The sequence below is a fragment of the Phalangium opilio genome, unplaced genomic scaffold (genome assembly GCF_054372755.1).
Source record: "Phalangium opilio isolate 3A_F unplaced genomic scaffold, DU_Popi_V2 ptg000078l_1, whole genome shotgun sequence".
Lineage (NCBI taxonomy): Eukaryota > Metazoa > Arthropoda > Arachnida > Opiliones > Phalangiidae > Phalangium > Phalangium opilio.
This window is the reverse complement of record NW_028324186.1, coordinates 397,126-411,628: the sequence shown is the minus strand read 5'-3', so window position 1 is coordinate 411,628 and position 14,503 is coordinate 397,126. Positions and strand designations below refer to the sequence as shown.

Here is a 14,503-nt window from a genome sequence, read left to right as displayed (position 1 = left end):
GGTTTCAAAATGAACTCACGTCCTTTTTTGACGGAAAAATACCTCGCTATCATATTTGGTTGCCCGTCAAAGAGCGCATCAAGCTGGAATGCTTCGTCAACTCGAAAGATGAACGTCTAATCGATCTTCGATACTATGAACGAGGTAGCGGCAGTCGTTATTTCCTCAACTTTAGCACCAGCGAAGGATTTAGCCTGAACAAAACAGGATGGCAGACGTTGATCGACTTAAAGCCGTTGATTGACGAGGATCTCAAGGCTAAAGGGATAGCTGTCTGTCGCATGCGCGAATTAATTTTAAACGAGCTCACTACCACCTTGTTTGACGTCACTTCCACTTGCGCCAACGTCGAGTGTCGAAAACAAATATGCCACTCTCAAAGCTGCTCGGAATTTGACACAAATTTCAGCGATCGAGTCGAGCGTAATTTGCACGAAGCGCTGCCTCAACTGGATCGTGAGAAAATTTTGCATCAATTTGAGACCGACCATGGATGGATCGAGGATCAAGAGGATATTTACGCTTATTTTGTCAACAGTTTTGCCGATTTAAAGAATGCCTTGATTTATGGCTATTAAGATAAATGTATTGATATATCGTATTTGTTTAACTGATATTGTTTTTATAAAATACCTTTGCGTGTATTAAATAAAGTTGTTTATTGGGAAACCATTTAGTCGTTATTTATACTTGTCAAGACATGGATGCTAAAATTAGAAAAATTTATTACGACGTGGCAAATCCGGCCGCTTATGGGTCGCTAGCCAGATTACAAAAGGCCTTACCGGACGTGCCAAAAGCAAAATTAATCGCCTTTCTCGAGAAACAGCCCGCCTATACGAAACATCGATTTCGACGTTTCCGATTCAAAACTAACCAAGTGTACGCCTCAACTATCGATGACGTTTTTCAAGCTGATTTGTTGGATCTACCGAAATTAAAACGTTTTAATAAAAATGTTCGCTATGTTTTGTGCGTCATTGACGTCTTAAGCCGCTACGGATGGACAGTACCTCTTAGAAACAAAACATCTGGCGAGGTTATCGAAGCTTTTAAAAAAATATTTCGAGAGAGGATCCCTTTAAAAATATACACGGACTACGGTGGGGAATTTAGTTCGCGCAACTTTGCCTCCTTCTTGAAACGAAACAATGTGCAAATACATTTTGCCAGGAGTCAGCATAAGGCCAGTTTAGCGGAACGCTTTATTAGAACAATTAAGGAACAAATTGCCCGGGTTATTACGGCCACGGGGAATAAAAATTACGTTAAATATTTACCTTTAATTACTCAAGCCTATAATGAACGGGTTCATTCAACTACTGGAATTGCACCGGTTCATGTTAATATAGATAACGAATCAATCATTTGGAATAAACTGTACGGGAAATCAAACGGAATTAATCGATACGCACCGAGGCTTAAAGTTGGCGACTACGTGCGTCTTTCTATAGCTAGTAGAGTATTTAGAAAAACCAGCTCGGGAGGCACCTTTACTGACGAAATATTTCGAGTTGTTGACGTCATACCCAGGTCACCGCCCGTCTATCGCGTAGCGGATTTAAAGGGGGAGCAAATTCTGGGTGTTTTTTACGGCGCCGAACTACAAAAAGTCTCGTTACCCGAGACGGGTCTTGTCAAGAATAAATTATGAACACTTCGCAAATAAACGCTCTCTTAACTTGCGACAAAAGAACGCGACCATACTATTTAGGATGCTTCCCAGTAAACAGACTCCCAGAACGGCCAAAAAGGTCCAAATTTTGCTTTATATTCAATAATGAAGCAGCTGGAGAGGCTGGAGAACATTGGATAGCGTGCTTTTCTAACAATGACACGGTGGAAATGTTTTGCACTTACGGAAAGTCGCCGCGATACTATAAAGTTAATTTAAAACGATACGGGAAACGAGTTGTTTACAATAAACAACAAATTCAACATCCATTCTTTCAACTGTGTGGCGTCCATTGTTGTCTGTACCTAGCACTCCGCTGTAAGGGCGTAGCTAGAAAGACGATATTAGACGCCATCTATGACCAGAATCTTAAACTTAACGACTATGTCGCTTTATTATATTTATCTTTACATTTAAAAAAACATGTACACAGATATTGTTCGCAATAAAACAATTTTTTATTTGTCTAAATATTACATTTTTTTTTATTAATCAATATCGCTCCATTTATTATGCCTCTTTCTCCTCTCGTTAGATGGAACCAGCGGTCCTAAGTTTTGGAGTTCGTCTTTCTTCTTCCGAGGTTTTTTCTTTTTTTTCTTGTTCTTCTGTTTAGCGGAGGCCGTCTCAAACAGGTTTTCCAAGTCCGTTAAATTGTCCCCGTTTTCCTCCGCTAAATTCTCTTGTTCATCGGCAATTTCCTCTTGTAAATCGTCGTCACGATTTGCATAACCGACAGCTCCTTCTTCTAGCTCTCTTTTTGGCGTGAAAAATGTGTTTTGCAAATGATTTGCCAGAACTTCGGCTTGCCGTTTCACCATATCTCCAACATAGGTCGGCCCAAATTGTTGGTAAAAATCTTCTGGTGTTGGTGTCCCCGCAGCCGTTTCGCTTTTTAAAACCTTTTGCCGAGGCTCGGCTCGTTTAGGCGTAGTAAAAGAACTGCCCGAAGCGCTTGTTGTCGGTGATGACGTGGCATAGCTCGGCCATGACAATTGTTTTTTTCGCGGGGGCATTTTAGGGGTGACCGGTAATGGCGGCGTGGGGACATTAGACATTGCCTGTGTTACGACCTCAAATTTAGGTAAAGGAATTTGTTTCTCGATACTTAAATATTTCTTAAAAGCGTCTAAATATTTATATAATTTATCGTAGGCATTCAATGGCGATTTTAAAATATCCTCAATCTCTCGGTCCAAAGCAGAGTGCTCTTGGGCAGCTGTTGAAGTTACTGCGCTAGCGGGCACAAGAACCATTTGTTTCATAGTTTAGCAGCTATGGCTTGGACAATCGAAGGCAAGATTGCGGCAAGCAACGTCGTAAGAAAACCACCTGATTGCTGCAACAACAGCTTTTTTTTGCTTTTCTGCGACAAGGTACTTGATCCGAGTTGTCTAATAATTTTCTTGTACTTTGCTAGCTTTTTCTTACGGTCTTTACTCAAATAAATACCTCCGCCCTTTAAATTCTTACAAATTGTCTGAATGCTCTTTAATTGAGGCGCGCTACTATTGTTTAAGAGGGTTCGCCGTTGTTTACAGCTAGTTTGACGCAAACTCTGTAAATAAGGGACAAATTTGGCAAACTTGGTCGAGGGACGCGCTACGACGAGCCGGGAGCGTTTTGCTGATCGACGTTTAACGCGTGGGGCCATTATTCAAATGACAATTAAATTTAATCGACATAGACATACATAGGTGATTCGTGAGGTAGAACTCGCGACCTTAATCGTAAATTTTCCGGAGTTTCTTGTTTTAAATCAATTAACAAATAGCTATAGGGTTCTCTAGTGGCTAGTCTGTACGCCTCCGTAATACGCTTCGGGTTATCTGGACTTATTTGTTGCGCCAAATATCTAATAGAGGCGACATCTCGAGGATTTTTCATTATTATAAAATAGGAAGAGTTTTGAGAAATTATCCGCGATTGGCTACCCTTGGGAAACAGTTGTTGAGTAATAATAATAACCGTATACCCTAAATGATGCGACGTCACGCACACTAAATCGGCAATATGAGCTTGTTTAAATAATTGGCTAGCTAAGTCGTCTAGTATCAAGTAGGAGTCGCGATGAGTCTCCCAAAAATCCGGATCCGCCGTTGGCAAGCCTTGAATAAATTGAATTCCCGGAATCAATTGTTTCAATTTTTCATAGTTTGGCTGCCAGGCGGCGTAGCAATAAATAACCTTTTTATGCGGCGGGTCAAACATAAGCTGATGATTTTGCAATAAGTTACTTAAAAGAAAACTTTTCCCCGCTTGCGTTGGCCCCACGATTAGAAACTGGGCGGGTGTTTGGAACTTTAAAGAATGCGAGACTGACTCGGTTGGATTCATCTTGATTAATAAACATTTTTATTTTAATTGACAGTTTATATATATATATAATCAAAAATACAATTAACCCAAAACCCAAAGACCCTTAATAAACACAAATTAAAAAATATTTAAACAATATAAACGAAACCCTTTTACCCAAAAAAAAAAATCCCCTATGAAGTAATTGTTTTTTTAAAAAGTTTCTCTTCTAATTCCAGACAACGCTGGCGGAAGCGTTGAACGTTGAGGAGGTTAAAGTTGACGCGAGACTCGGAGGGTAGTTGGTACACACGCACTACAGAAGAAAACACGACGGATTTATGCGCACGCGCACTTTTTCGTTTCCCGACCGCTCTTTGTTGATGGCTGGGCATGTTTGGATTAGAGGCTCGCAAACATCCTCGCCCTCGCTGGTCGGGAATTCGGGAAACCCCTGACGCAGTGGTTTGTTGTTGCACGGTTTTTTGGAAACCATCGGACACGATGGGCTGTGTTTCCGATGTTCCCTCGATGGATGGTCCGTGCAACGCCACTGGTACAAGGCGATGCCGCAAAAGGCGCAGCGCGTCGTCTGTGTTTCTACATCTGCAAGATAGAAACCGTCTTTGGCCAGGGCTTCGATAGGAACGCAAGATTCCCACAAGCCCTCAAAAGTATGTCTTCGCCTAGCCTCGTAATTCATGCGAGAGAGATGTTGAAGCGGGTGTTGCCTCTTTGAAACCGTAGGGTCGACTGGTTGTCAAATCGGCGTTCAACAATCTCTTATTCGAGGTTTGGCGAAATCTTTTGGTAATTTTAACGGCCTCTAGCTGCAGCTTGTATTTATCCCGTTTAAAATTAAAAGGGACATTGACTGTAACTTCCTTTTCCGGATTCATCGCTACACTTTCAAAGGTTTCAAAGTCAAGTTTTTCAAGATTTTCTCGATTTAACGTCAACCCTTTAATTTTCTTGACTTCTTTTCCTTTGCTAGTGCGAAACGAGTAACTTTTGGCACCGGTACTACAAAAGGAAGTTATATAATCACCGCCGAGTTCATCCGCCCAGCAACCAATATGATTGCCAGTTGGAATGTCAAACTTTCCCGGTAGATGGCGGTAGATTATCGAGTCGGTGTCACAATACAAGGCTGCGCGGTCTAATTGAAGCAGCATCTTGTTCAATTCGAGTCGCCCGTAGCAAGAAACAAAGCTCCCCACAATGGCCGACCCCAGTTTGTAGTCCGAAACGTAATCGCTTTTGGCTTTGTACGATAAAAGAGCGATCGACTCCGTAACTGGCCGTAAGTCGACTAATTCCAGAGTGTAATCGCTCGCGTATCGTATCAATTCGTAATAATTGTTGATAAAGATGCTGCGAATCTTTCCCGTATTCAGAGCCATGCGACCCCAAAGAGAATTTAAATTAATTTTAGCGATATTACGCAGTGAAGGATTTGATTGAATATCCGCCACGGTCAGAGAAAGCTTTTCATTCTTGTTTATATCAGCGATATACGCCTCTTTTTGCAGAGGCGTTTGCGCGTGAGCGGGAAATCCGGAATTCTTCACTTTTAGGGCGATAAAATCAGTCATGTACTGGGCAAAGAAATATTCCGTTTTTGGATAATGGTACACTTCGAATATATCGAGGAGTTTATATCCATGCTCCATAGCGGCATAGACTTCAACCGTTGGCCAGACTGATTCGAAAGCCCTTTCGTTGACAGTGTGATCGCAGATTTCCGCTCGCAATTCTAGACACGTGCGACAGAGGGCGTAGGCTAATTTACCACCGCTGCGGAAGGGAATTAAGGGGATGTGGAGATCTTGAGGGGGAAGCAGACGACAACTCATAACGCCAAAATACCACCCTGGCGATTTGTCAAAATCTCTGCTATAGATTATGGGGTGGCCGCTAGGGTACGGACAATCGCGACAAACTTTCGGGTACAAAGAAATAATATCCTTGTAGAAAATTTTCTCCTCACCTTGCACGTGGCAGTTAAGAACAAAATTTTCCGTCCGTCCCCCATAGAGAGCGCTACGGGCTGATATTTGAGGTCGAAAAGTTAAACTTTTGCAGAAAGCCTTTGCTTCGGCGTTTTCTTTTAAAAGCTTAGCAAATTGACACTCAAAGATCGAGGTATATTCATACCCGACCATCTTCTCTTTAATAAACAGCTCTCTATCTAGGGTCCGCTCGTACAGAAATCTGTTGCTGGCTTTGAGTTGGGTATTGTAGGCATTAAGTTTTTGGCATGGACAACCGTGAAAGTAGCAACCGTGGAAATCGTAGATTTTGGGAGGAGTTTCGCTATAGCCGTCGACTAAATAGCGACCCACGCGGTACTCGCCCCCGTAGCTTAAAGCAGTGCGCAATTTTATATTTTCAGTTTTCTCCACCCAAGCGAGATATTTTAAGCTAATTTGACTGTGATTAAATTTTGCGTTATAGCCGTTAGAAGGAACAATACCCATGCTGTAAGGTTTATAGTAATTGTTAAGATAAATAGTGGTTAGAGCACCCGCCAAAGTAATATTTTTTAAGCAGAAAGGGTCTAATTTGGTTAGATCTACGTAAATTTTTCTAAAAGCTTCGACGCCTTGTCTCAGGACTTTGACGTCTTGAATGCAATATTTAATAAGCTCCTCTTTGATGTTGTAAATAGATCCTTCCATTGACGCGTACCAAGTTTGAAAATCTCGATAATCATTGGCTTTCATTTGAGCTACGTTAAAGTACGAAGCTTCAGGGATGACGCCAATGTAATTAAGATTTTCTTCGGTATGAAAATCAAATGGAAAGAATCCTTTCGCCACATCGCCGAGGCTAAACATGCTGGTGAAATTACGCAGAGGTTGACTAATGTAATTAAAGCTATCGAGGAATCTAATTTGCGGTCCCTCAAGATGAATCATTAAAATTTTACTGCCGTCAAAAATAACGGCAGGGGTGACGTGTCTATGGACTAAAGCGTTAAGAATTAAGAAGTTATCAAAAGCTTTCGCGTAATGAGCTACGACTTGAGTGTTAGTAAAGCGCGGTTGGTACGTTTTACGTTTCTGTCCAGTCAAAACTACCTGCTCGACGCTAAATAAATAATTTAAAAATTGCTCGACGCAATTAGCGCCGTAAAAAATTTTAGTTTCAAAGCCAGCTTCAGTCTCTACGTCGCAAACTAGTAAAATGGGGACGTGGATATTATTTCTAAGAATAGTCTCAATGTCGTAATAAATAAACCGCGAGGCTTTCATTTTGGTTTCCAAAGGCATAACAAAATGTTCACCTGGCGGATGGACTATTTTACACTGAGAGCATTCGGGATTGCAGTCGTGATCGTCACCCATCAGTCGCCCACACTCTAAACATCGTTTTTGGCTCGCGCAGGTGCCATTAAATAAATGAGTTTCGTAGCAGGGGCCCGGGAAAAAGTAGCGGTGGCATTCATCGCAACGTTTTAAAACATCCTCGTTGGTTAAATGAAAAGCTTCTCCTTGACACCGAAAACATATATAGGGTTTTGTATCCTCGGGGCATTTATGCTCTTTTAACAATTCGTATTTGTAAAAAGATTTTAAGCATAAATCGCAAGAGATACAACCCCCCATCATGCCGTGCCAAGTTTTCGCGGGGTGGATATGGTCGCCAATTTTTAATAAATAGATAAATTTAGGAGCTTGGGGTCCTTTGAAAAATATGGTAAAATTATTCGCAGCATCAATTATCACGATTCTATAATGGGGAGCTAAATAATTTTGAAATTTTTGAATATCTTCTAGAGTAACAAAACCTTCGGGGACTCCGGCTTTCCTGTGCAAGATTTTTGCAATATTACCCACAAGGGTGCTATCGCGTTTCAGTTTTTTGAAATTGTTCTGGTTAAAGGGCTGACCTTGCTTTTTTTGTCGATAAAAATTGCGATCGGCCAGCTCTTTACCCAAAACTAAACTCCGAGCAAAACAAAGGTTATCATTATTCTCCATAAAAATAAATTGGTTATTTTGTTTAACGAAATAATCCAAATTAACCAAAGTTCTATTTTTTATGGACTTATAATAAACTCCTATATTCGCGTCGAGGTTTAAAAAAATAATGTCAAACTGAAAATCTTCCCCATTAAAGACAAAGTCCCGACTAGATTGCGTTACTCTATAGATGGTTCGCATGATTCGCTTACTGGTGAATTTGTCAATTTTTATAAATTTAATATTAACAGGAGTCGTCAATCCGGGGGAGCTTAAAACAAATCGAACCCGATTATACCCGGGATTCTCGGTTACTAATTTACGTATAACTTCGTCGAGAATTTTTCGAAAAATTCGAAAAAAATCTCGCGTTGGAATGTCATTCAAATTTTTAAAAGCTATACGCAAATCGATTTGTTTACAATGCCACTTGCGACTCGTTTTGTCAATCTGCCGCTCAATTGTGTAGTACCGGTTTACCTGTGCGTGTTCCTCTCCGCCACTACCCTCCGAGTCACTCCCGCTGCTGCCGCTGCTCGAACTCATTTTTTGAATCTCTATCAGAAATAATAAAAATTGGAACAAAATTTTTGGTTTGTAAATTTATTGTTAATAAGATACTTACTTTGCTTGGCGGCTGCTGAGCGGCTTCTGCGTCGTTCTTCACGTCGTCCACCAAGCGATGGAAAGCGTTTAGAAGTTTGATGGCGTCTTTGTTTTTAGCGTCAACGACTCTTTTTAGCCGTTTATGTCTACACTCCCACAGTTTGTCCGCCTGGGCGTCTTTTATATCTTTAAATTTATATATACTGATATCTATGTAGAAATCCCCCTTTCGCGGGGGGATTTTAGTTTCGAAATATTGCCCGTCGCTTCTCAAGCGATAGGACCCCTCAACCCCGTTGACGCCGACAACGTGTTTCTGCAACACGTCCTGGACAAACTCCTCGTCGTCAGAATCGAGGAGGATCTCAACGGGGTCGGGTTTTACAAATTGACTCAGCGTTCGTTGACCGTTGCTGGATCCTTGTCGATTATTAGGAGAAGACGGTGGAGATTCAAACATAGATTGAGACTCTTGGTACTTGTTCATGGCTGGATCGATTGTGAGAATCCAATACCAATGCTCAAGCTTTTATACCCAAAATCTCAGGGCCATTTTTTTTTAGAATACAGGCTTAGACATGGTTTTTTTTATTAAGAATTTAAAAAATATAATTATGTCTGATACGCTATTTTTAATTTGACCTAAAAAACATTTTTTTACTGTGGAGTTGGTACTAAAGATTATAGAAGACATTAGGATATCTATCTATATAAAAAATAACCTCTCTAGTTTAATATTAATATACATTTATTTAAATTTAAATCATGTTAAAAAACAATTTCCGTCCCTCCCAAAGTAATTAGTTTTAACCTTCACTAATAAATTGTTTTTCTTATATAAAGCGATCTCGTGAGAATTATTCAAATTATTCGAAACACGCCTAAACAAGTTTTTGCATACGAATAATATTTGTCCCCTTAGGCATTTATCAAAGTAACTTCTTTTTAACCTTCGCTAAAGGGTTTTTTTTTATATAACACGATCTCGTTTGAATTATTTAAAACACACCTAGACAACTTTTTTGCATACGAAAAAAAACTTAGACCTCGGAGAGATTTTGTAATTTTATGCCTATATATCTAATTAACTTTTTGGCTATTTATTGAATTTTAAGAATCTTGAAAGTATTGCCTAGACACTATTAGATTTGACCTCGCTAATTTTGTATATAAGCCCCAGGTTTCAAAATGAAAGTTATCAGTTGTTTAACTTCTGTTTCTGAAACACCAGTCCCAAAAACTTTAAGATGTCTTTCTCTACTGCTCCTCGTTTGCCCTGCCTGCCCGTGATTAAAATCCATCCGGCAGCGCTTACTCCCCGTCGCGCCACCCCCCAGTCGGCCGGACTGGACTTATATTGTCCAGTGGATACCGTAATCGACCCTCACGGTATCAAAATCGTGTCGACTGGGTTAGGCGTGATGCTGCCCGAGAACAGCTACGGCCGCCTTGTTGGCCGTAGCAGCTTAACGGCCCAAGGGCTGTTTGTCGCCGAGGGGACGATAGGTATGTTTATTAGTTATTTTATAATGCTTAAAAGTATAATAATTCTTAACAATAATAGACGCCGACTATCGGGGACCCATAAAAGTCGTCATAGCCAACGTCGGGGACACCGCCTACAATATTCGGCGGGGCAATAGGCTTGCCCAATTGATAGTGACCCCGGTTATATTGCTAAGACCGGTGGAAACGGCGGTAAATATTTTCAAGTTTTTTTAATTTAGGTTTCAGCACGTAACACATTTTTATGTTGTTTCTAGACTTTGACCCCGACGTCACGCGGCAGTGGGGGGTTTGGGTCGACCGGTGTTTAATCTTTTTAAATGGTGGTGGGTTTTTCATATAAATATTTGTTATTGTATATATTATATTGTTTGTTATTAAAAAATCTTTATTTCTATATTTGTTATTCTTGTCAGACTTATAATTATAGGCTTATTTTCTAACTCCACCTTAATTAGCCTATCCAATGATATTAGCTCTTTACTTACGCTCCGCCTAATGTGACAAATAGGATCCAATTAAAACTGCCGCTTAACTCTCTAGTATGTTACATATAGCACGTACTAGCTATTTAAATATCATTTGCTATCATAGCCCTCGCAATATGTTGTGCCTCATTTTCTTTTTTGTTTACGGGTTAATAGTCAACGTTTTGTTAACTCTTTACGAAATTGAACGGCGAAGCAGAAAACAATTAGAAAATAAACCCAAACGTCCCTCCGCCGATTGCACTTCCGAGTCAAATAACGATACAGGGTTAACGTGAAAAATGAACTCTTTAAAACATGTTTGTTTATCCTTGTTGGTTGTTGATTATTTTGTAATATATATTCTGTATTTATTTATCACCCATATCTGTACATCTTATAAAAAGTAAATATTTGATGTCTTAAAATCTGTGTTTTTATTAACTTTAGGCTTACAGAAAGCTGGAGTGGTTAAAGGGCAACACCCAATGTTAGCAAGCCAGGGAATGACGTCAAGGTTGACTATAGGTTTAGTTTTGGTTTAAGTTAAGAAGATGATGTCATGGGGGTTGAAACTAACAGCTCGGGCTAGTCCAGACTTGTCTGAAAAGTTTTGGTTTGAGTCTGGTGGATGGGGAGAGGGCGGCCATCTTGAGGTGGCGGCCATCTTGGATCCGTGGCTATTTGTATAGTCCCTACTACTAAAAATAGATATTTTTATTTTTGCCTTTTTATGCAGGTTGTAGAGGTGTTTGCCGCTTCTCCAAAACATCCAGCTTGCTCATTACATCAGCCATTCGACTTTCCCGGTAGAGAATTAGCCGCTCTACAACATCTGGCTTTAAACGGTTTCTCCTTGTATTTTTGATGAATCCGGCAACACTAAGAAGTCGTTCCACGTCCCTTGACGAGACTGGAATTGCCAGAAGAATTCTGGTCAATTCACCGAGCCTGTAACGTTTTTCGTATAGCTATATACAGTCGATATAAATTATGGCATTGAATAATATTACCTAGGAAATAAATCTTCTTTGTTTTTCCAATATATTATTGGATTTTCAAGGTTTTGTGTATCAGAAAATGCTTCTTTTAAATACGCTTCTATCTCGGACACTTTGGACTAGCATGTATTTAGTCGATTTTTTTGTGAAATTCTTTCAAGAAAACACTTAAAGCCATCTATGGAAGTTACCCATATAGAGGTTACGATAGCGATCGTTTTTAGAAAAACAAATACCTTTATCTTCTACTTTATCATCATTGCTTTCATGACAGTCATTTCTATCCAGTTCTATTTCACCAGACTCTACATTGAGATTTTCATCATCTGGGACATAATAGTTTAGCTGATTGATAAGGGCTTCTCGTGCCTCTTCAATTGTTGGTAAACCAAGATTTTTCGCCAGTGCATCTGTATTGATATTTAGAAATAGGATTAAGAATTTAAAAAAAACATTAAAAGTTCATAATATTGTTTCAAATTTGAACATTTTTAATATTTCGTCATGTTTCTTGACGATAAACCAGCTATATTTGAACATTACTAAATTAAGAGTGCAGAGAGTAAATTTAGAACCCTGCTATACGCATAACATGCTAAGATATATTTTTGGTAATTTGAGTATATAAAAAAAGTTAAGTCGTTGAACTTTGGGTTAGTATAATTTTGTTCTGAATCAGATTATCATATTTTCTTGCATGTGCCCCACAAATTTTAACGCAAAACTTTGCGCGTTTCGTTGTAATGAAATAAAAAACTCACTTTCAGAAAGCCCCAGTTTAATTGCTGGGTTTAGAATTGTGGCCGCAGTGAACGATTCATCTTTACACAGTCTGGCTTCAAATCGAGTTTTTATTTTACCTTTTCTTCTTGTAACATCAGGATAAGTTGTTTTTTTTTCATTCAATTGTTCTTTGGATGGAAATTTGGCCTCATCGAGATCCTCGTCTCCAGTTCTGGCTGTTCCATTATCAATTGGAGGCATGCCAAGAAGCTGGCTGAGTTCTCGTTCATCCTTGAGCAAACTGGTTAGCTGCTCCATACGTTGGTACTTTTCCTTCAAAAGCCTTTCGACTCTTCCTTTCAAATGGAACTCCTGTTGTAGGAGTCCCATGTTTCCCCTGTCCTTAAAATCGTAGAACGGGAACACTATTAATTCTTGGCAGAGATTGTGGTACTTGGTTTCTAACTCTTTAACGAAGGTTTCCATTCGAACACGCAGATCTTTCTCCTCGTTTACCATTTGACGTTGCAGGTCTTGGTGATATTTGAAGACGTTTTGCAGTCTAACCATTTGGTCCTTTTCACATAAGCCAATCTTGGCCCATGTGTCGCTTAAGGTTTTTTGGGATTCGGCTAGCATTCTAGTTATCTTGTCGACAAGATTGAAACTACGAAAAGAAAAACGGATACTTCAGAAACGTTTGGGAGATAATTTGCAGCTATGTCAGAGACTAAACAATTTTTATGTCTTAAACATAATTAACTCAATAACTAAACGTCCATTACTAAGTATTATCAGTCAGAATCAAGGGCATTACGTTGCTGACTCTCTTAGAAATGATTTCACTACACATTCAAGTGATCACTAACCCATTCCCAAATTAAAGAATCACCTAGCTTTACAACTTAAAATTACGGAGGTTGGTACGCTGTTATAATAAATTCCAACCCAGTGATGGGCATTTTCCTGATTTTTCATTTTCTCACGCTCACGCTCACGAGTATTTACTCAGAGAGTAGGAGCTCTCAGCTCTCGCTCACTTTTGGTTTTGCGAAAAAGAGTAGCTACTCTTCTCCGCTTTCTTTTACAATATATTTGTCATAGCCTCTCCTCTCATAAAATAATATGTGCGTGTTCTCCAAGATGCCGCTGCTCTCTGCTCAATTACTCTAGTAAATAAATGGCACAAAAAGCTCTCGCCTCACACTGACACAAAAAAATATGGCGAGCTCACAGTGCTCTCCGCTCTTCCATAAACCAAGTCCGTCAGCTCTAAATTATTGGGCCCATTTCCACAAGGAATTTATGGGTTTCCTCTCATCTCATTTCAACTGGTTTTTTCGATACTCGAAGCTCACCTCTCTTTATGGTTTTTGTGAACTCAATAGCTTATGACGCTCATCTCATATTTCGCTCTCAATTCAATACCAAATATCATCTCATTAAAATTTTAAGGCTTATCTTTTTTTCTTTTCATTTATTTCTGGCGTTCTTCATATATTTTACCGCTCGACTCATTGTCAAAGCTCATATTAATGACCTCTTTTCAAAGTTCATCTCATTTTAAATTGTAATCGTGTTGGTACTCTTCTCAATTAAAAATTTCGAACAGTATAACCGCCTGTTGTATCTCATTTATGAAATTCTCTATGTACCACCATTCATCTCATCTCATTTATGATATTCTTATTGTATCTCACTCATCTCATTTGTAAAAAACTCACTATATCACCACTCATTTCAGTTTTATTTAGTAATTTATTTCTCTGTTTCGATAGCACGCCGAACGCTAGATTGGCTTTCTGCGCGGTGTCAATTTAAGGTACAATAATTTGCATATTAGAATCGGCAGGTACTTACCATAAAGAAGGAACTTGTTTAAATAAAAATAGATTTATATGTGTTTAAGCCTAAAAATTGATTCTACATATTCTATGGATACCAAATTTTAAAGCAATTATCTTCTGCACCGATAGGCTACAGGCCGGGGAGAGATTGAAATCAGAGCACAAAGGGTAGATTAAACTATAGGACCGTAGACGGTAGACGTCAACGTTTTTTGAGCAGCGTGTAATTAAGGATTAAAACTTGCGTGAAAAAAATAGATATTTTTATTTTTGCCTTTTTATGCAGGTTGTAGAGGTGTTTGCCGCTTCTCCAAAACATCCAGCTTGCTCATTACATCAGCCATTCGACTTTCCCGGTAGAGAATTAGCCGCTCTACAACATCTGGCTTTAAACGGTTTCTCCTTGTATTTT

The 14,503-nt window shown here is 39.4% G+C and overlaps 1 protein-coding gene across 2 annotated transcripts; it reads right to left on the bottom strand.

The window, feature by feature from the left end:
* Positions 1-4,007: 4,007 nt before the first annotated feature.
* Positions 4,008-9,034, bottom strand: LOC149654941 (uncharacterized). 2 transcript variants are annotated; one of them, XM_089845102.1, is made up of 3 exons: positions 8,567-9,034; positions 8,422-8,498; positions 4,008-4,579 (listed from the first exon to the last, which is right to left on the bottom strand). In XM_089845102.1, exons 1-2 carry the CDS (start codon positions 9,032-9,034, stop codon positions 8,484-8,486), a joined length of 483 nt encoding a protein of 160 aa, XP_089701228.1. In that variant the 3' UTR covers positions 4,008-4,579; positions 8,422-8,483. The 2 variants fall into 2 exon arrangements, with proteins under 2 accessions (XP_089701228.1, XP_089701227.1); XM_089845101.1 differs by having other exon boundaries at positions 4,570-4,579; positions 8,422-9,034.
* Between the last annotated feature and the right edge of the window lie 5,469 nt (positions 9,035-14,503).